The 22,074-nt window shown below is 44.9% G+C and overlaps 1 protein-coding gene across 1 annotated transcript in view; it reads left to right on the forward strand.

The window, feature by feature from the left end:
• The window catches only part of ELP3 (elongator acetyltransferase complex subunit 3), a 797,912-nt gene that overhangs the window by 194,827 nt on the left and 581,011 nt on the right, over positions 1–22,074 (forward strand). Inside the window, exon 7 of the mRNA XM_085613064.1 lies at positions 4,298–4,452. Coding sequence (XP_085469190.1) covers positions 4,298–4,452 — 155 coding nt within the window. The remainder of the gene's footprint in view (positions 1–4,297; positions 4,453–22,074) is intronic.

Raw genomic sequence — 22,074 nt, forward strand, 5'->3', positions numbered from 1 at the left:
CTTCAGCAACACCAACTCCATTCTAAACTTGAGAAATATGAATTTGAAAAACCAAAGGTCGAATATCCTTATATATTTCTTGAAGCCAGAAGGAATATCTGTGGAACCAAGTAAGATTCCTGCAATTCTTGACCATCCTACTCCTACTAACCTGAAGAACACTCATTACTTTCTAGTGCTTGCTAATGTTTACTGACAGTTCGTTGCAGATTCTTCTAAATGTACAAGTAATATTACCAGGATCCTCAAGTAAGAGGCTATCAAGAAAGGAATCCTTTGTGGCAATCTGGAGGAAAAAAAACTTTAAATAACTTCAATTGTTCTTTACTCGTGCCCTAATAGACATCCTAAGCCCTCTACTCAATTCATTGTTGAGACTGATGCCTCCAAAACAGTGCTAGCTGCAGCCTTTCAACAAAAACAAGATGATGATAATGATGACTTAGAACACCCCGTCTGCTATCTCTCGAATACTCAATGTCCTTTTGAACAAAACGAGTCCATTCTAGAAAGAGAGCTTTTAATCATGAGACATGCTTTTAAAAAATGAAAACATCTTCTCACAGTGGCTCAAAACCTTTTGAAGTGCAAACTGACCATCATAATGTATAATGCACACACAATTTGCAGTGTTAAAACAGTTGGTGGGCTTATTTTTTTTTCTATAACTTTTTATTCATCTAGTTACCCAACTCAAAGACCATCATCATACATGGTCTGTCTTACCAACATACTGAGTCTCCTACTGAGACAGAACAAAATTTCACCATCGATTTGTGGGAGCAGTCCAACTTTTTGGGAAAGAGTTAAGGGGCTCATGAAGATCTAGATTAGACTTAGAAAATAGACTGATTCAACACTGTCTCAAAAGGCCTTGTTAATTCCCACAAAAATACTTGTGGAGGAATTATTAAGAATATAGCATGACTCAGCCATATCCGTGCACTGAGGAGTTACTTCCACTCTAGATTTAGATCTGTGTTCCTTCTAGTGACCTTCAATTAAAAGGATGTTCAGAGTTATATGACCTATTACACAGTCCATGCGTAGCAAAAGGCTCAACATGCAAAACCATTTGGTGATTTACAACTTCTCCATATCCCTCAGAACCTTGAAAATACTCTTGCTACAGGTTGTAGTAATAGACCCCCACCACCCAGGATATTGCAGCAGAGATTCGAAAATTTTGCAGCACAAAAACAGGATTTTAGCAGCACAAAAAATATAATTTAGCAGCATTTTAGAAGCTATTTATTTAGCTACATTAATACATTGCCTCAAACATAAACCTGTCTGCTCTGTGCCACAGCTACCAGGGGGTTGAGCTCTGGTTTAATTAGTTACTTTAGTGCTTCGCCTTGATATGGATTGTGATTATTACTTGAGGTGAGTGCTTCCCCTCCCAACCAATACTCCATTTTCTTACAGTCGTGTTTTGGTTGTAGGGTGACAGGATGAGTGATCGTGTTTTCAGTGATGGTGGTGGGTTGGAGGGCGGGACTGCTGTCTTGGGTGGGTTAGTGGGGATTGGGGCCCTGTTGCATAGTTTTGGGTGGTGATGAAGTGGAGTGCAGGTGGTTGTGGGGTGAAAGGGGCACTATTGCTTTGGTTGTGGGTAGGGTGATGGTGGGCTGGAGTGCCATGGTTAGGTAAGTAATGCCCAAATATGATTAGTTTTATTTTGCCTCCAGGGCCCACCATATGTGGCATGGGTGGCGGGCCCAATTTATGTTCTTCTCATATAGCCCCCCCAAGGCCTAAATATTAACTGTAGGGCCCGATGCATGCCCATGGGTGATGGGCCCAAATTCATTTGTTATTTTTTAAATGTTACCACCGCGGGTCCCGACGAATTCCACACAGGCCCAAATGAAAACGATTGAGCCATGCTGATAAATGCATATACTCTCCCTTTCACATTAAAAAAGTGCAGGTACCCATTCCCTATGAGAACCAGTCCATTTAAAGCACTGTCCTAGAACCATGGACCTCATCACCCCTGTCCCATTGTGCAGCAGTCCCCCATGGGATTTAAGTGAACTCTGTTAACCTTAGATGGTTACTCAACCGTCTCGCCTCCTTCTACTCTGCCCCTCCCTAGTCTACCATCCTCTCTTGTGTTGCAGCCTCCTAGAAAAGAGCTGACCCAACAGTAGCCCATTCACATGTGTGTTGGCAACAGCGACGAAGCTGAAGGAGTGGCGGATAGCCCCGTGGCCTGTGGCCATTGCTGCTCTGCCCATGTTCTCTATCCACCCCTCAAAGGACCTTACACATTTTACCTTTCCATCCCCACTGACTTTCTGTGCCCTAGCCAGCATGTAGATTTGGTCTCTAACCTGCCCATGATTCCCTACAGTATCCAGTAAATATCATCCCTCTCACTCCACCCCTACTTACACTGTATCCTTCTCCTGACCCTGCCTGACTGCTCAAATTGTCAAAAGCCTTCCTGTCAAGCTATCCATATTCCCCCACTTCACACAATGCAATGATTGGTTTTAATTAAGTTTTCATTTAGTATTCCGGAGGCTGTTATTTTTAAGCACTTGCTATTGCTTATTGTTGCCAGCATGCAAAATATTGTTAGATACAATTGATGGGGTTGACGGCAATTAATTTAAAAAGATGCAGATGTTTTCATTACATGTTTGGAATGTGAATTTGCAGTCTCTGAAAACAAACGCCATAAACAAAAGTTATCATGTTTTGGTTGCATAGTTGGCTACAGAAAAGATTTTGCCTCATCACTATATAGGATGTTTTTCACACTGTGCAAAATTTGGTAAGTACGGTTGGGGTAAACAAGTTTATTGTTTCTATTACTTACCAGTAATCACATTACTCCTAGTCCTACTCTCTCTTATCTCCATTACTCAGTGAGGCCCATGTGCCTCGTAGACACAACTCCTACCAAAATAAAAAGGCATTGCCCTCTCCACAACACCTGTACGTACCAAGCCACCGTAGACAAAGTTGGCCGGTTATTTCTCTCCATTCAAAGAGATTCTTTTTGCTAAGATTACTGCTGAATAATTACTCTTCAAAAGTTTTCAACTGCATTGGTTACCCATTATAATAGTCTCTGATGGAGGTCGCAAGTTCATATCCCATTTTGGACAGTGTTGTGTTCAGCCTTTGATGTTCAGAGAGCTCTGTCCTCTGGATTTCATCACCAGACTAATGGCCAAAATTAAAGTCTACCACTGTTTGGAACAGTATCTACAATGGTATAGTAATGCTACATAAAATAATTGGTTGAAATACCTCACTTTGACTGTTTGCTTGCAATAATGCAAAGGATAGTGCTATCAAGATGTCACTTTATTTTCTGCCCGCAAGAATATCATCCTAAAACTTTTCTCACTTCTCCACATATTGATCCTTCAGTTCCTGTGGATGCTTATTATATTATTAGCTTAAAAGACGTACTGTCTTGGATAACCTTCATAAGGTAAAGATAGCCTTGGTTAAAGCTGCTCACCAATGTAGAATTCCATCACCAAATTTCAGTCTTGTAGATAGTGTTTGGTTGTCTTCTCAATTCCTTTCTGCTCACTCATTACCCTTCAAATTGAGACTTCCCTTTTTTGTTCCTTTGTAATTGAGCAGATAAACCCTATAATTTGACACTTAAGGCTTCCTTCTACTTGGAAGTTACATTTTGGGTGCAATACTTATCAACTAAAACCTGTAATTCCTGATCCATTTCACACAGGCATTCTTACTCCTACTCCTGTCATGGTTCGGAAACAACCAGCATTTGAGGAGCAGGAAATGTATGACTCTCTGCTTTGCAGAATACATTGACTCTCCTGATCCAATGACATTTAGGAGGAATATTTTTAAACTAAAACAAAGTCATCTTGAATACACTAATAGGCCTGACATATGGTAGATGTCAAATCCTGTTACCATTGTGAAGTGCACACGAGACTTGTTGATGATTTTAATAGAAACACACAAATGCTGAATCAGGTGTTAAAGAATTCTGACCCTGAGAGAATATCAAAATCAAGATGCATGAAGTGCAGAATTTTTGGGACTCAAGTGTACACATGGGATTCCCAACAAATGTGTACAGTAGACTTTTTTTGTTCCTAGTAGAATTTCATTTGAATTCAGACATTAAACTAAATTTCAGATTTGCTTTGTCACTGATCTCAATATACACATTAGTTAAAGTCCTCTCTCCATTTTATATTTTGGGGAAAATGTGTTTTCCCAATGACCATTGCTGCATTGCTTTGTAACAAATAGTGCAGGATGTCCTTTGACCTTCTGTGTCTGTTTGCAGTTGAAGCAGCTGGGTCACAGTGTGGACAAAGTGGAGTTTATTGTGATGGGTGGCACATTTATGGCACTTCCAGAAGACTACAGAGACTTCTTCATCCGGAACTTGCATGATGCCTTATCTGGGCACACATCAAACAATGTGGCAGAGGCGGTCAGGTGAGCGTGTTAGAACTGTTATATCACTGAAAATAAAATGTGTGTTATGTACTCGAGTGATCATCAGTGACTGGGGACCTTGGGAATTAGTGGCATAAGTGGAACTTGAACATATACTCTGCACCTCCCACCATGGCCATACAGCTCTTCTGTACTGAAGTGATACATAGCAACATGCTCCGAGTGCCCAGTGCAGCTTGTGGGTTAAGGTTGATGGTCCCTCCGATAGCTCTTACCCCTGCTCTCCTGTTTGTTTATTTCTTTTACCTTACTCTCTGCTTGCCCTATTTGAGTTGTAGCTACAATTGATGCTGTCACCTGCAATAAAAAGGTCTTGGGAAATGGGTGACTAAAACTCATGGAAGACCTCTTTGCCTTGTAGTAGTAGAGCCACAGGCCTCGCTGGGCTGTGGAGCTACTTTGGCACCCACTGCCTGGCAGGAAATGGAGAAGGCAGTGGAGCTAAGGGCTGAAAGCCCGAGTCGGCACCAGGAAAGTAAAAAAATAAAATAATGGTTGAGCATGGGTAAATTGGAGGAGGACCAGAGGAGTTCCAGGGTTGAGAGATTCTGGGGTGTGGGGAACGCTTGAAAAGGCATGTAGTTGGTTGTTACGGAGGATGGCATCAGTTTGTTAGGGTGCTGATAACTCCCCTGCTGTACACCCAGGAGTGCTGCAACAACGATATGATAAATTTCCTGCTCTGCCTTTCGTTTCTTTGGCAGACTATATGGTGGTCTAGAGATGTTGAGAATATGCTTTTAAAGGGAAAGAAGAGGAGACGATGGAGGAGGTGATCAATGTGGTGGTCCGAGTCAGAAGGTGGACAGAGGCGGTCTTTACCCATGGGTCTCCTTATGACCATCTCACCCCAGGGGAATACCGAGACAGTGTTGAGAGAGAGTCTACTAGTTTACCCACCAATGAACCTCAACAGCAACAAAAGTGAGAATTAGATGGAAATAACCTTAACTTAGCCCAGACGTGGGTCCTGTGCTCCCTGTGCTCCCTGTTGCATTGGAATCATGCTATACCTAGCTGATGAGCCCATAATAAGGGCTAAACCGGTCCTGGGTTGCTTGTTTTCTGGTTCAGTGAGGAGCTGGCCTGGCTGTTCGGTCTAGACTATTCAGACTGGAGCAGGGTCAAGACTGATTTGCATATGGCTGGGTCCTAATTGAGGTGACATAGAGGGCTAAAAACAATGGATTGGGATGCGGCCCGAGCAACTGCAGGTAAGTGAGATTAAATCAGGCATTCCATCCATTTTATTGTTGTTATTGTGGTTGCCTAAGATAATAATTTCTGGCCTGTTGTCTATTTCCCACCCTGTTATTTTGGAAATGCTGTTAAGACCTTCTCCCAGTACAGTGCAAGCTTCAGGCAGGACCACAGTATATGCAAAATTGTTCCTACTTCACCTCACTGTCTCCAACAAACACTGAGCATGGCCAGATCTGTCTTATACAGCCACTCTTGTGTGTAGTGCCACCTGTACATGATCTTGTGCAACATATCTTTGCATTGTGCACGTTCTGTTGCCTGGTTGTATACTTCCTCTTATTGTCTTTAGAATGCATATTTTTGCAGGGTCTGTCGCAATGAAAATGACGTAGATCTTGGACATTGTTTGGTGGTTGTGAGCTTCTGGAGAAACTTTTCAAAAGCATTGGGGAATCATGTATTGCCTTTTCTTACCATTGGTTGCAAAGCTCATTTTCTAAGCTCTTGATAGTGTAAACTCTGTGGCTGCAGGATGTTTTATCTCTTCAAACGTCCTAAGAGTGTGTCTGTCATAGAGGTAACATAGTCTGAAACCTCCCTAGTGTCTCCAAACTTAAAACTCTTGGCCCAGTCACAAAGTCGGAATTTCTAAAAAGGTAAGGGGAATGAAGTCAGGCCCATGAGTTCCACCAGACTTTCCCATTTTCTAGTATGGTGTGGATAACTGTTCTAGCATTTAAAAAAAAATTCAGGTAAGCTCTGTAAATTCGGATGTTATGTTATATGTATTTGTAGGGTGTGCATATCACCCTGGCTCCTGATAGAAGGGGCTGACTGGAATGTCCACTAGAGGCCTATTGGAAGAGACAGGTTTTCATTTGCATTCTAAACTTCAGGACTGAGCTGGCTGACCTGATGGGTAGGAGAAGGTCATTCAAAGAGGTATCTGGTTGGGATGTAAAAGTGGATGTAGTTGTTGGGCCAAGGTTGTACAGAGCTCTGTAGGTGTGGGTGAGAGGTTTTGAAGAGGGCGCGTTTCTGGATAAGAAACCAGTGGAGGTCTCTCAGGTGCTTGGTAAAGTGGTAAATTGAGGGTGAGTCTGGTGGACGCTTTTTGCTAGACTTGGAGTTAATTCATGAGCTGTGCCGCGATGCCCACGTAAAGGAAGCTGCTGTTGTCGAGCCTAATGGTGATGAGGGCTTGTAACACTGTTCTGTGGCTATTGAGCAGGATCCATTTGAATACTTTCCTAAGCATTCTTTGGGTGAGAAAGCATGTTGACACAACTGTGTTGACCTGGTTTCCCACTGAGAGTTGGTTGTCTGCAACAATGCCCAGGTTTCTAGCAGCTTTGGTGGAGAGGGGGAGGCTGGAATCAAGTAGGTAGGCCACCAAGCCAGTAACCAGTGTGAGGTGTCTCTAGTGAACAGTACAACTTCGGTTTAGTCGCCAATGAGTTTGAGGCGGTTGTTGCTCATCCAAACAGCTACTGAAGACGTACTTCATGAAGTTTGATTGGGTGGGTCTTCCGAGAGGGACCGGATCAGCTGGGTGTCATCTTCGAAGGATATGATGCTGAAGCCTAAGGTGCAGATGATGGTGGCGAGAAGGCAAATGTAGGCGTTGAACAGGGTAGGGTTACGGTAAGAGCCATGCCCCTGGGGAACACAACAGATGAGTTCAGTGGTGTCGATCAGCAATGGGGCTAGGCTCATGGATTGGGTGCGCTTGAAGAGGAAAGAGCAGATCCCTAATTGACCTGGTCTACAGTTCCTGGTTTCGGGGAGCCGCCTGAGGAGAATGGGGTGGTAGACTGCGTTGAAGGCTGCCAAGCATTCTAGGATGATGAGGGCTGCAGTGGCTCCTTTGTCTTTGATTATTTAGATGTTGTAGGTTTCGATGCTGTGGTTGGCTCTGAAGTCGATTTTGTGATGGGTCCAAGAGGTGGTTGGATTCAAGATAGTTGAAGAGGCGGGAGTTGGTGAGGCTTTCAAGGACTTTGGCTGGATAAAGTAGGAAAGAGATGGGCAGTAATTAGACGTAAGTCAATGGGTTAGGCCTGGTTTGTTGAGTAGAAGTAAAATGATGGTGTATTTCTAGGAGGCAGGGAAGGTAGCTGGGAAGAGCAGCAGAGTTTATGAAGTGTCCTCTCAATGAAATCCTCCTATGTGCCAAGCTTGTAGTTGGCCTATTTGTTGTTGGGTCTGATCTGTATTTCCAAATATGTCCCAGTACTTTCATCCAATTTGAATGAGAATTGAACTTGCAGAGTTGGGATCCAAATACACATGCGTTCCCTTGGTCCTCTCTGTAAGGGGAAACAACCATTGACCATATTTTTAGACCTAGCCAAGACTCATTTTGGAATCTGGGCCTAGTCAGAATTTGTCCCAGAAACAACCATGTTATCCAGTCCAATGCTTTCTATCATGCACCAATTTTTTGATGTTATCCTTGCTGCTTCAGGCCAGGGAACAAGGGGGTCAAGCCCACATGCAGGTATGTTTGTGTATATTTTTCATCTTTGATTAGTGGAAATTTGTCAGCAAGAGGTACATTTGGTCCCTGGTTAGTGATGACCTAGATCACTGATTGACCGATTCAGTCTCTGTGAATGAGTTAACTAATATTTTTTGGGTAGGGGCTAGTGCACTGCAGAAGGTTTTATAAAATCTAGTTACTAATTACCTCCTAAAACACTAATGGACGATCTAAGTGGCCTGATTGTTCAGGTGTAAGTGCAGACAGTCGAGGTATCAACGGTATTCTGCTTGTAGTTTGAGTCTGGTTGAGTCCAAAATGAGGTAACCTCTTTAAACCACATTTAGGATGTCCCATTTAGTGTCTTTCCCAGCTCTCCTGTGCAATTTTCTTTTAGACAGTTCTTTATTGTTTTGTTCACGTTTTACCTCAAAAGTCCACCAACTAATACTCTGTTTAATTTCCAGTGTCTCTTTTATTGGGGATTTGTATGTGCATTGACTAATTGTCATGATAGGTGTATGCTCTCAATAGGCTATATGTCCAATGTCTGTGTGTGTTACTCTTGAGAGAAAGGAGGAACCAAGTAAAAAGTGGTCCAGTCTCGCATAAATTTTATGTGCCACTGAGTAGAACGTGTAGTCAGCAGAGTGAGGGTGTAGTGAATGCCAAACATCAGTTAGACGCATGCGACTCAACCAGCTTTTCCCGTTTAGCTAAATGTGTTCTGTCTATTTAATCCGCCCTGATTTTTTTGATTTTTTCATCAACCGGTTTTGGACTTTTTTTTACTGTGGGTGAGCTGAGCCTCATGGCTGGTGCCTCACCCATGATAATCACATGGTAAATGGACTGGGCGTTTTTATGGCCTGTGTCTGCCTTTTAAGATTTTTTTCCTTCATATGTTTATTGATTTTACTGATAACATGCACCATTTATCTCAAGACAAAACATTACTATTGTGTGGGCTAAACCTGCCTGAATGTCCTGTATGGTAATCAACACATACAGACACTGAAAGGGCATTCAGTATCCCATATAAACATGAGCAACGGGACCATGTATGTGAGTAAAAAGAAAAAAACAACAATCAATGATATAATCAACTCTGCTCGTCCCCCCCCCCCCCCCCCCCAAAGCCGCCACCCACCCCCAGACCAAATTTTCAAGAGTACAGAAAAGTACAATAACACTCAATTGATATGCCACAGCCCCTCCTGGGCAACAATACTGAATGTCACAGTGGAGACTCTTCCAACTATTCAGGGGGTGAGTATCGCCCTCAGTCTAGTCAAATAATCATCCCAATGTTCTGTGAGGTTGCACGTCCTATCCTGGGCTCTTACATCCGCTCGGACCTAGAGCTCTGCCTCTGCCCAACGGATCACATCTTTCTGCCATGTGGTAATAACGAGGCAGACTTCGCCTTCCAGGACATGGGTATTTGCCTTGGCGCCAATACAAGTAGCAGTTCCTAAAACCCCCTTAATTGTTTTAATAGTTTTGTCACTATTTCGGAATAAAGAAGGCAGAGTGCAGGGTCATGAGGTAAAATGAAAGCAGTGATATCTGAGATACAGGAAATTACAATTTGCCAAAAGTCCACTATTACAGAGCAGAGTCCCACCATATGAAGGAAATTTACTTCAGTATGCCGACATCTAGGGCCAGTCAAACTGACACCCAGGTACATTTTGGCCATTCTGTTCAGGGAAAGGTACGTGTGGTGTATAAAATTAAGTTGTGTAAACCCAAATCGGGCATTCCGTTTAACTGTTCTAACAGACCCCAAGCACTGCCGACATGTGGCATCCTGTAGCTCTACTGAGAGTTTCTCCTGCCACCAAACCTTCAGAGCCAGGAACCCAATGCCTGCAAAGTAGCCCGTAAGGTTCCATAAATATGTGATACAGCCTGTCCTGATCCAGTTGAGGCCACCATAAACTCCAATGGGCCTGCTATCTGTGCCAGGTTCCTGTCTAAAATCTATAATTTCCCTGCTAGCTCCCGTAACATGAAGTATAGGAGGAACTGGCCCTAGGTCTAATCCACAAAAGTGCAAAGTCTGCCCTCTACAGATATATCCCTCCAAGTTTTATACTCAGATGTGGTCCAGATATGCACCTGATGCACCTTCCGCAGCTGCCTGTAATGTGGAGGTGCCCAAAGAGGGAGACTGGGTGCATACAGTGTTCTTTTACCACAGTGTATATATTTATTCCAACACCATGTCACCACTTTCAGCAAGGTGCGTGTACGGCAAGGGGGGGGGGGGGGGAATCCAAAAGCTATTCCAGTAATAGGATGTCCCCAAAATCAAGGCCCAGCAGATCCCTTTCTGGATTGGAGGCATCTAGTAGCCATCTAAGACGACACTGAAGTTGGGCTGCCGCGTAATACAGATCTTAGTTGGGAGCCCCCAGTCTCCTGTTATTTAATGTAGCACATAAAGTATCCAACTTAACCCTGTGTATCTTAGTAGTCAAGATCAGTGATGCCAACATGCTTTGCAGATCTAGGAAGATTGGCTTCTTTAATATAATAGGTAATGCAGTGAATTAATATAGAAGTTGTGGGAGAGTTAACATTTTGGCAATAGACACTCTTCCCATATGTGAAAGGGGTAGCTGTGTCCAAAATGGGAGGGACTTCCAAATTGAGGTCAAGGTCTCCCTAAATTCCCTTCCACTAGGTAAGGTTCTGAGTGATATATTTGGACTCTCATAGGATACTGGCACTAGTAATGGTTACTAAAGCTATATTGTAAAACTCTGGACAAGATAGGCTTCTTACTAGCCAGTAGCGGCTTGGAAAGAAATTGATCTCCCTCCTCACTTGGTAACTTTTACTCTTACACCCGCCCTTCCCCCCCGAATATTCGCATATTTAAAAACCTCCTGTGCCATAGTCAACTTACCGGACCCCCTGATGAACCTTGATCAGTAAAACTCAAGCAAAAAGTGTGTGCCTCTGATCACTGCTGACTTTATTAAATAGCTACTTCCTAGTTTACAATGGGAACTTTTCTCTCAGAGCTGAAAACGGCAGTGAAAACCCCACTATTTAAAAGCCTTCCCTGGACTTACATCTGAAAGTTTTCAACCCAACTGCCACCTTCCACTTCCAACTATTTTTATGAAGTGAGGAGAACCTATGCTGCTTCATACTTATGCCAAAGCAGTGAGTTTTTCTTCTACAATTAGGTGTCTTCAGGCCTGGCTTAAGTACGGAGTATGTGGTCTATCCATACTAGATGACATAAGGGTGGAAGCAGTGTTGGGATCCTGATTCTACTAGATTAGTCACAAGGCTTCAAAAGTGGTGGCTATCCTTTCTTGCTTCAACAGAAGTCACAATTTGGCTTCAAAAGAAACATACGGTATTAAACGTCGAATCTTTTAATTGCAGATACATGAAATTTATGGTTCCGCCAGAATATGTGTATGTGCGTATGGCCAATAAAGTAAGGCATTTTGCAGGGTCTGCCAAAGTCTCGTATCTTTTCCAAGCATAACATAGGACCTTAGCTGAGAAGTCTGCATGATAGTGGCACTTACTTTTACCTGTATATCGATAAACTTGTTATGCTGAGGAAATGTAATAAAACTGGTCTTGCCTTCTTTCATCAGTATGCCTACAGTACTGAAGGATGCCAATACAATATTTTTACTGAAAGTGCACTTTTGGGAATTATACTGCCATATATCTTTTCCAGGCGGTAATTTCTGTAGGACATATTATTGAACCTCACCAAGAGAACAAGAAAATTTCACTTTGGACGGGAAATCACTTGAAAGCCTGAAATGGTACACTAACTGCTTTTAATATGTTAAACATGGTATAACAATTAACCAAGGTAAATCTAACATGACTATCACAATCTTTATTTCATCATGAGCATGGGAAGAAAGCTGGGTTGCTGGTGAGATGGGGGTGACAGAGCAGACGTGACCCACACAGAGGGAAGCATGCTGCACTGTAACTGACCTTTCAAAAAAGAAGCACATGCAACCAAACAGAGCAATGTGCAAGTAAGAGTTATACATGTGGCCACAGGAAGTGCATGGATATATGTAAGATACCTAAAGGAAATTGAAGAGGATAAAGGTGTAAGTGGGGCAATGAAACATAGAAGAGTACACACATTTACCAGCCAAAAAAAAGCAGTATGGGGCATACAAATGTGTTAATACACAGGAATTCAATGGAATGCAAAGTATTGCAGGACAAAATAATGACATACATGCATTTTTCTGAACAAAATAATTGCAAATAGAATGAATAAACTCGAAATTACCTGTGCCCCCCCCCCCCATATTTTTCTCTGAATGAAAGATCTTCGGAATTATCTCTACCTAAACTTGATTAGCGATATTGACAGCTTTATTATATGTCAACTTCTCAGGAAGAAACCTACTAAAACTAAGAACCTGGTGAGATCTGTCCCAGAAATATTCAAATGTATACCTATGAAAACTTGAGTTTCGAAACTTTAGGTCCCTTGTTTTCCAAGTGAAGAACTATGTTTTTAGGTTGAGCCTAGAGACAGCGCGCATGCGCTGCTCTCCGAGGCATGCTGTAATCCCTCTGTGGAGTTTGAACACACCCACCACACACCCCCTGCTTTTCCCTGCTTGCTAGGTCCGTCTTTATAAATTCCATCGTTTTGTTGGTGAATGGAGTACGTTATTCCTGCCTTGTGGCGGTTTTGTTCCTGCCCTGCAGACTGCCCCTGTTACATGGATCCTTTCGATATGGGCCATATGTTTTGGTACAGGCACTACTTTTTCTTTTGCCTCAGCTTGTTTTGTAACTTTCCTGTTCGAGTTTCATTTTCTCCCGCCCCCCCTCCCGTTGTCTGTGTTCACTTCGCTCCCGCACCCCCCATTGTCCATGTTAATTTTACTCCCACCCTCACTCCCTCCCGTTGTCCTTGTTCACTTGTTCCCGCTCCCCCGCCATAGTTTGTGTTGTCTTTCCTCCCACTCCCCTCCCGCCGTACTTTCTGGTGCCTTTCTTTCCCGCCTGTTGTCCGTATTCCCTCTCCCTCCCGTTGTCCGTGTTGTCTTTTTTCCCGTTCCCCTCCCGCCGTATTTTCTGTTGCAGCAAGTAACAATGGCCCTGGTGCATGCACGTGGAATGTACCACCCTAATAAACTTGTTTCTTAGTAAAAACCCCAATACTCTGGGTGCAGAGGGCGTCCCACTGCTCTTAGTCCCGGTGCCACTGCACTGTCAGTAGCCTAGTTCCTGAGCGGGAGGCTGGGACTCCCAGCAGACGGGTGACCCTACCTGCAGTGAAGCCATGCTGGAGGATCCCATTGAGCCCGCTGGGGGTGCTGCTGTTCCTGCAGCCTGAGGACAGCTCCCAAGGCCTGGGGCACACCTCTTGCCCCCCACGTCTGCCACCATGCTGCTCATTTCAGACCTGGCCGGGGCGTCCTCTTCCTTCCTTCTTCAGTGCTTGTTTTCAGGGGTCATCTTCCTGGGGTATTGTGAGGTGGTCTTGGGCTGCTACTGTGATGGGCCTCTTATACCAGGAGGAGGGAAAGGGGAACCCCTGGCTGGTCCAGGAGTGCAGGTTTGAACCCCTCGTGACGGGGCGCAGGCTGAGGAGGGCTGGGAGGAGGGGGTGACCCTGAAGTCCTGTCCAGACGATATTGTCATGACTTCCTCTGCGGGGCTAGCGGGGGGTCCCCGCAGGCCATAGACAATACTCACAGAACTCTGAAAAATAGGTTCCTGAATCTGTAACCAAAATAAGGCACACCTGCTGAATCCTGGCATCCACAAAGGCTAGGATCTGTTCCTTTGTTTTTGACACAATTTGAAAGAATTAAGCTCACGGACCAGGCCCCCATGATAAAATTCCATAAATAAGAATCCCACGTCATTTTGTACAATCTGCTTATCCCCCCAAAAACGCCCCCACAAAAGCGCCCACTACCAGTGAAGATGACAACCATCGATAATATGATTAAGGTTTTATACCCATCTCCTCTCCTGTCGGGACGTGGATATTCCCAAGAGATTCGCCCACTCTGAAGTAGCAGTGCTTGATTTAGAACTTTGTTTCTTTACCTTTATGTTATGTTTATGTGATCATAAGGCTGTATTTAGAGTACTCTGTACACAAAAAGAGCACCAATTATTTTAAAGGCGAACTGACTGTTTAAATTGTCTTTAGTCACTTTGGTAATCTGTTAATTTTAGATTACTGTCTTTTCACCGACTATTTGAAATTCAAATATGTTACGTATATGAGCAAGGTGTTTGTTGTACTTTTGTAGTAAAATAGAATTAGAAATGTTACATCTAAATAACAGAGAGTTGCTCTTTAACAGTGTGGCTACCGACCCGGTGGCTCGCTATGAGCAGAATCTCCTGCGTCCGCTTCGGCGATTGCGAGAGGACACGGCCCGGTGGTGCAGGCTGCCCCTGTCCCCGCTGGGTCGGGCCGCGCTGTTCAAAATGATGTCCCTTCCCAGGTTCCTCTATGCACTCCAGAATTCCTTCGACGTCATCCCAGTGGCCTACTTTCGGGAGGTGGAGAGCCTGCAGAGGAGATTGGTGTGGGACGGGCGGGCGCGTATTGCTCTTGCTAAGCTTACTCTCCCCTGGTACGACGGGGGCATCGCGCTTCCCGACATTCGCAGGTATTATTGGGCCGCGCAGCTTTCGGCCATCAACCATGCCACGTATGCGCCTGGCCTGAATCCGGCGTATGAGATGGACAAGTTCCTGCTTCCCGGCGGGGACTATAACAGGGCGCTTTACTCCCGCTCGGCTGGCCGGACCCTTACGGGTCCTACTAAGATTGCGGTGCGGACCTGGAGGGCTGCCACTACGGCCACGGGCTGGAGTGAGCGACTGACATGTGCTACTCCTTTGTTTGCCTCCGATCGCCTGGGGAGCCTCTGGACTACGAAGGGGTTTGACCAGTGGGATACGATTGGTATCAGCAAAGTGGGAGACCTGTGGCATAAGGGCGCGGTTAAGACTTTCGCGGCTCTTCAGGCCGAATATGAGCTTACGGACAGGGAGTTCTTCCGCTATGCCCAAGTTCGACACGCCCTGCTTTCAGTCTTTGGAGAGGGGACCAAGATCCCGGTTTCTTCGCCCCTCGAGGACCGCATACTTGACGGACATGTCCCTGACAGTACTATTTCTTTAATTTATAAGAAACTGATTAATCATCGGGCTGACCTCTTGGTGCGCCTTCGGGAGGCTTGGACGGGGGATGGGGTGGAATTGGACGACGAGGACTGGCAGTCTGCACTGTCGTCCCCCAAGGAGGTCGCCATTCCGGCCCGTCTCCGGTTGGTACAGCTTAAGATTCTTCACCGGGTGTATGTGACGGGTCCTCGCTTAGTCTCGATGGGATATTCCGATGATGGGCTCTGTAAGCGGGGTTGTGGGCTCAGCGCCACCTTTCTCCATATCCTGTGGGAGTGCCGCGAGGTGGCGGACTACTGGCGCCGGGTACATACGGTTATGGGACAGGTCACTGGGGTTGTGCTGCTGCCGGAGGTGCGTCGCTGTGTCCTGAATGTGTGGGAGCCCAATGATTATAGCGCAGCTCAGACTCGGTGGGCGGCCCTGGGGAACATGATTGCCAAGAGAGATATAGCACAGCTTTGGGGTGCCCAGCGGCCGCCCACCGTGTCAGTATGGAAGGAGAATATGGACTGGTGTATGTTCAGGGAGAAGACTGTGTATGTTGCCCGTGGTAAGCCGGGGGCATGGGGCAGAATCTGGGGGCAATGGAATGCATATCGCGGGGGTATCTGTACGCCCCCCCTGGTGGACACCGATATCGCCATGTCCCCCTGACCCTTGACGGTTCCGGGCACCTTTTGGAATGACTACATATGGACGTTCGTTTCCCTTGGCCCCCCCCCGCCCCCGTCCCCAGCCTCCCGGTACTCCTTCCTTTCGCGTGCTGCTTAATGGTCTGAACTGGAGTTCCCCGGAGGAAGCCTGACCTGCACTGTTTGCCTTTATGCCTCGCCTTTTGTTTTTCTTTTAGTTTTTTGTGTTTGTTGGACTTAAGTCTCCTGTTCCTTTAGAACTATCCGGAGTCACTACGGGGCCGAGCCCCGGGAACCGACTGCAGCTTTGATAAATGTATATTTTATTCTGTACTTAGCGGCCGGCCCTGGTGGTTGTAGGCCCGTGCTTGTAATCGAATTATTGTTCAATAAAAACTTTAAAAAAAAAAAAAAAAAACAGTGTGGCTACCTTAACCGAAATAGGGAGATGTCATGCATGCTTAGCTAATTCTGCGTTTGTAGAATTGATATGAAGAATACCCTACAGATACTATTATCACACACCTAGTGTACACCAGGACGTCAAGTTAGATGCAGAGTCTATTTTACTGCCTTATTCCAAAATGATTGTAGGCAATTAAAAATATATTTTCATTATAAAATATTGATTTTTGTTGGAATTCATGCTTTGCAGCTACTTATGCATCCGAACAACGATAATGGTTTTTGCCGTTAAAGTTCGCCTTAAAATCCTACAGCAGTATGAAGCTGAAATTCCCTTGTACAGTGGTTTTTCCTTAGCTGTTTAGTCTGAGGAGTTAAAGAAAACTTCTGCTGTTGAGAATCAAGGTCTCAGATTATATGATATTCTACTGATTTTGTGAGTTGTGATGGTAGCAAGATCAAACCAATGTTGGTGGTCTATTGGTCTCAACATCTAATAACTAGTCATTCCTTTTTCTACAGTCCACTTCAGATGTACATACAGTCTATGTATATGCGTACATGTGGTAATGCAACCGTCCCTATAGTTTGTTTTAGTCTGACGAGTTTAACAATGTAATGAAGGTAATGAGGGAGTCGGGGGAGTACTGTCCAGACAATCAGGTTTTCTTGTTGTGGATGAACCACTTCACTTTCATGTAGTAAGGTCAGCGTGACCATTTCCTCACCTCATTGTGGACCTGTGAAACGTGTGCAATTTCAGAAGTGTTAAACCGGTTAAGAATCCGAAAACATCAACCGTAATAACGCTCAAACCATGAAGGAATGTTATCCGTCCATATGGAGAGGTTGGTTACATGCAAACATGAAATGCCCATGATTGTTATACCTGTGGATGCTGCTGCTTTTCTTGCACACCAAAGACTAAAGCCCAGATATGATTGCAACGTTTTAGACAGTGTCCCTCTTTGAAAAGTATATATTTTTTTTCCAATGGCAAAAATACATTCAGTATGATGTAGGTGCAAGGTGGTAACTGAATGGCTAACTCACTTGAAGATAGTGGGCAAAGACTTCCATAGTATAATTTCTGTTGATTTTTAGACCAGTCAGGCAGGGTAGGCTCTTTTCGCCAGGGTTAGCTGTTTCTGCCAGAGCTTTTGTTAACATATGAGTAAGAAATTTATCTGCATCAGCCAGAGGAGTATTTTTTTCCCTGGTGGCTCTTTCTTTTTTACTCTCTCCTCACACTCTCTCTCACAATCTGTCTCTCCCTCTCAGCATGAGTCTATCTTTGGCATTTTTGCCGTCTCCTTTATGTCTCTTTGCTCTGCTCGGTGCCATCTTTCTGCTTGACATTTGCTCTGTGCCTCTTTGGTCAGGTATCAACCTTGTTTGTGCCTCCTTGAGCTGTCCTGATCCTTGTTTTTGTGGTAACTATAATATGGATCTGTGCCCTGATTACTGTGCCTTGACAATTAGGTTCTTGTGGTAGTAGGGGTGATGCCTCGGCTTCTTTTGTAATTTTCCTGTTCGTGTTTTTCTTTGCTCCCACCCCCCCTCCTGTTGTCCGTGTTCACTTTGCTCCCGCCCCCCATCCTGTTGTCCGTGTTCACTTTGCTCCAGCCCCCCTCCTGTTGTCCGTGTTCATTCTGCATCCCGCCCCACCCGTTGTCCGTGTTCACTTTGCTCCCGCCCCCCTCCCGTTGTCCGTGTTCACTTTGCACCCGCCCCCCCTCCCGTTGTCCGTGTTCACTTTGCTCTCGCCCCCGTCCCTTTGTCCTTGTTCACTTTGTTCTCACCCCACTCCTGCCGTAGTTTGTGTTGTCTTTTTTTCCAGCCCCCCTCCCGTTGTCCGTGTTTTCTTTGTTCCCGCCCCCCTTGTGTTGTCCTTGTTGTCTTTCTTCCCGCCCCCTCCCGTTGTTTTGGAAACCGGCGAGAGGTGCGTAAACACGCACTTTGTACTTATAGTCCTTGCTTACTGGAAGCAAGGCTGACCGTAAAAGAGGCGCAGTTACTGCCAGCCTTGCTTCTCGTAAGCAAGGACTATAAGTACAAAGTGCATGTTTGTGCACCGCTTGCAGGTTTTCAAAACACATCAATAAAAGGCATTGTCATTTACAGTGCGAATAGCTCGAACTCTTGCAAATGCAAGACCTATTGCATTGCAAATGCTTGTCCTGTGTTCCTGTTACCAGAGTGAGACAACTGGACACCATGATTGACACTATGCTGTCTTTGGCTATCCAGAGCAGGCCATGATTCTAAACCTGTTTCTACCAACTCAGGTTGCTGAAAAGCATTTTTACATTCCGGTTCCCTTGTTATGGGTGCAGTGTGGCACCAGCATGTATCTGGAACCCCTCTGAAGTCTGTCCTCAGACTTTAGTGCATTCAGAACTCTGCTGCATGACTGCCGTTAGGTGTGTGCAAGTTTGCTCGCAGTTCTGCTATATTGCCTTTCCAGATGGAGTTTGGTAGGCATGAGTGATTTTGAAGTCCATTTTTCTGGCACACAAGTTGTTTCTTTACATGATTCTAGTGCAAAATTTTCTGATGGGCCAACCAACTCGGCTCTTGGAATTCAACGCACACATTAATTTCTAAAATCAAACTTACAACAGCCGGAAGCACAGCCATTTGTAGGTAAGCAGTCAGATATTCCAATGTTCCCCAATCACCAGCAGTGAGGCTTTTCACCATCTTAATTCTCTTAAGCCCTGCAGTTGAACAATAAAATGATCCATACTACTGTAGGCCTCCGCATTGGGCAGCGCCAATTAACCATGGTGCATGGACTCTTTAAAAATACATTGTAAAAAAATATAATGTAACCCTTGCAGTTCAATTTTTGAAGGCATTTGTCTGTTCTAAAGAAAATCAGGAAACTATAACAGCTGCAGACTTCTTGTTCAGCCTTTTCCTATTTACTCTCTCAAACAGCAGAAATTCAGTTTTAACCGGGATCTTCCTGGGCAACTTTCAGGCTGTGCAAAATTCAGCAACTATGCCTGTTCTTACTTGGAAGAAATGTGGTTGTGTTATCCAGCAGCACAAAAAACACACCACCACCTTCTTCCCCCTCCCAAGCTGTCCATTATGACTCCTTAGTGAGCAATAGTCATGTCTATCTTCACCGGCCTCTGTCAAACAAGATTCCTTAATAAGTAATACCAAAGCCTTCCCCTGTCCACAGAACTTAGAGCCAGAGGACGGTAATCCATTGGAGTGCCAGGCATTGTCCGCCCTGCTTCGCCGGCATACTGTCTCGCAGCTATATTCCACAATACTTAGTAATACACAGGCCCGCTGCTGTGAGAGCGATGGGAGGGTGACTTGGGGCTCTAGGAGGATGATGATTGGGGCGGCCTGTAGGTATCCCAGATAGGTTGCTATCCGGGCGGGGTTCCAGCTCATTCAGTTAAAGCTGCTGCACTAGGCATACTACACGCGCACACATCGAGATGTGATTCAGATCGTTGCCTGAGGGGCTGTGGGCAGCAGGGTACACTGATGCACCTGCTTTGGGGAGATCCACGGGTGAAACCTTCTGGGAGGGGGTCCAGGCTAGGCTGTCATGGGCGGTTGGGGAGGGCCTGGTGCTCACTACCCGGTTGTTCTGCTTGGCATCTGTGTTGAGGTGACACTGATGGTTATACGCTTCTGCTCTTTAACACAGCACTGGCAGTGGCGACGTGGTGCGGTATTGAGATTGTGCATTGCTTCCGACTTTGAGGGACTGGGAGGCCAATATGGAGTGGTGCAGGCCGGCCGAGGAACCAATCTACCACTCTTGGAGTTGCCCCTGGAAGTTTGCAAAGCTATGGGATCGGTGAGTTGATGATAAAGGGGAGTGAAGGGTGAGGTTTTGGTTGGAGCAGAGAGTCCCGGGACAGTTTGGAAGCTGGGTGGGTCTGGTGATGTCCCTAAGGACTTTATGAACATAAGGCCTGATTCACAAAGGACCTACGCACTTGTGGTGGACGCTCCTCAGTTGTGGGGAAGTCTCCGCACGCGGGGCCGAATCTCCGCAATATTAATTTTCTTTATGGAGATTCCGCCCTGAATATGGAGACTCCGTATGACTGCGAGGCCTCTGCCACGAGTGCGGAGGTCCTTTGCGAATCAGGCCCAAGTGTTCTTCATTGTTGTTTACAGTCTGGATCGGGTCAACATTGCCACATGACAATTCGTTTGTATATATGTGCCGCAGGAACCTGGGGGTTTGGTTGGGTTATGCGTCGCTTTATATACTGCGATTTGTGAGCATAATGAAAAAAAAGATTTCAAAAAACAAAAAACATACAAAACACTACAAACACAAATTGTAATGGCTATCTTGCATCTAAAAAGCACTGCAGGGCCATGTAAATAGTTGTAATACTAATAACCTCACTTATTTTGCAACAAATAATCTGATTCCTATTCCTCGTATAATCATGTTTACTGATATCAAAGGACTCCTACATATCTAGCTAAGGAACTGCTTCCTCTAGGAGGCAACCTACTCCGAAGAAAGCTCCCCGGTGTAATGGAATATTCCAAGATGCCTGTGAGAATGCTCCAGGATCCATGCCTCTTCATCCTCCGCTTGCAGGACGTGGATTGACCTGTAAGCAGTGCTGCGGTCTGCAACCCTCGTTATTCTATTCGATAATTATAACCCATTGTTTCATAATGAATATGCGGGGTTTAAATGTTCGGTGTCTGTCCTGTTTGTTTTTGTAGTCTTGGTTCCTTTTGATGATTGGGTTATAAGGGGCCTTGATTAGGGGCAGTGTGTGTCGAATCTTAAAACCTTACACTACTGATTAGAACTTGCGATTTCTGAATCATTAATGACCGTAGCACAAAAGCTTCCTACTCTTGGCAGTCTGAGTAACTGACTCACAAAGATCCCAGTAGAAAGGGCCCGATGAGTTATCCATCTGATCTGTGGACAATGAGCTTATTGATTTCGCTCTTTGAAGAATATGTACAAGCAGTGCCACAGAAAAGGAAATACTACTTATCTGAGAACACAAAGCTGAAGGCAAGATCTTCTGTTTCCGGATGCTCGTCAGTGCAGAATGTGTACCTTTATAAGAGCAAATTCGTTTTTTCATCCTGCTAACAGTCTTTGTTGCAGCATAGTACTGTCTTATTGTTTTATCAACAGTTTAGTATATTTGTATTAATACATTTCCTTATGTAGGCATGGCAAGACTAAGATGGCGTTGCACATGTTATTTCACCTGCTCCTTGAAAATGGCCTCAAAAAAGGCAATAATGTTGGCAACTTGTATCATTGGGAGGCCGGCAGAGGCAGGGTGGGAGAAACCTGCACTCCGGCTGGGCTGGATTATAGAGGATGTGTCTTCTGCCTTCAGGAGTGAAACAAACATTGTCATAGCCAATAGGTCTCTCCTTTGAATCTTATAAGAGTTTAGCCATGCAGCACGTTACAACCCTCATGCAGTTTATAAGTGACATGAAATATTACTGCCAGTCATCAAAAAATTCTCTATTAGCAAAGTCTGTGATCCTGTATAAATCATCAACCGACAAAAAAAACCTTTAGATCAACCCTATAGTCATCTTTAAGAGGTAATGTCCTTATTTATTCCAGTAGCATAGTCTTGAAGACATCGTACGCACGTTGCCTAAGCTTGGCCTAAAAATGTCACATTCTCGGTTTGTTTTTGTAACAGACTGAAATGG

Source organism: Triturus cristatus, chromosome 6 (genome assembly GCF_964204655.1).
Source record: "Triturus cristatus chromosome 6, aTriCri1.1, whole genome shotgun sequence".
In the NCBI taxonomy this organism is placed as follows: domain Eukaryota; kingdom Metazoa; phylum Chordata; class Amphibia; order Caudata; family Salamandridae; genus Triturus; species Triturus cristatus.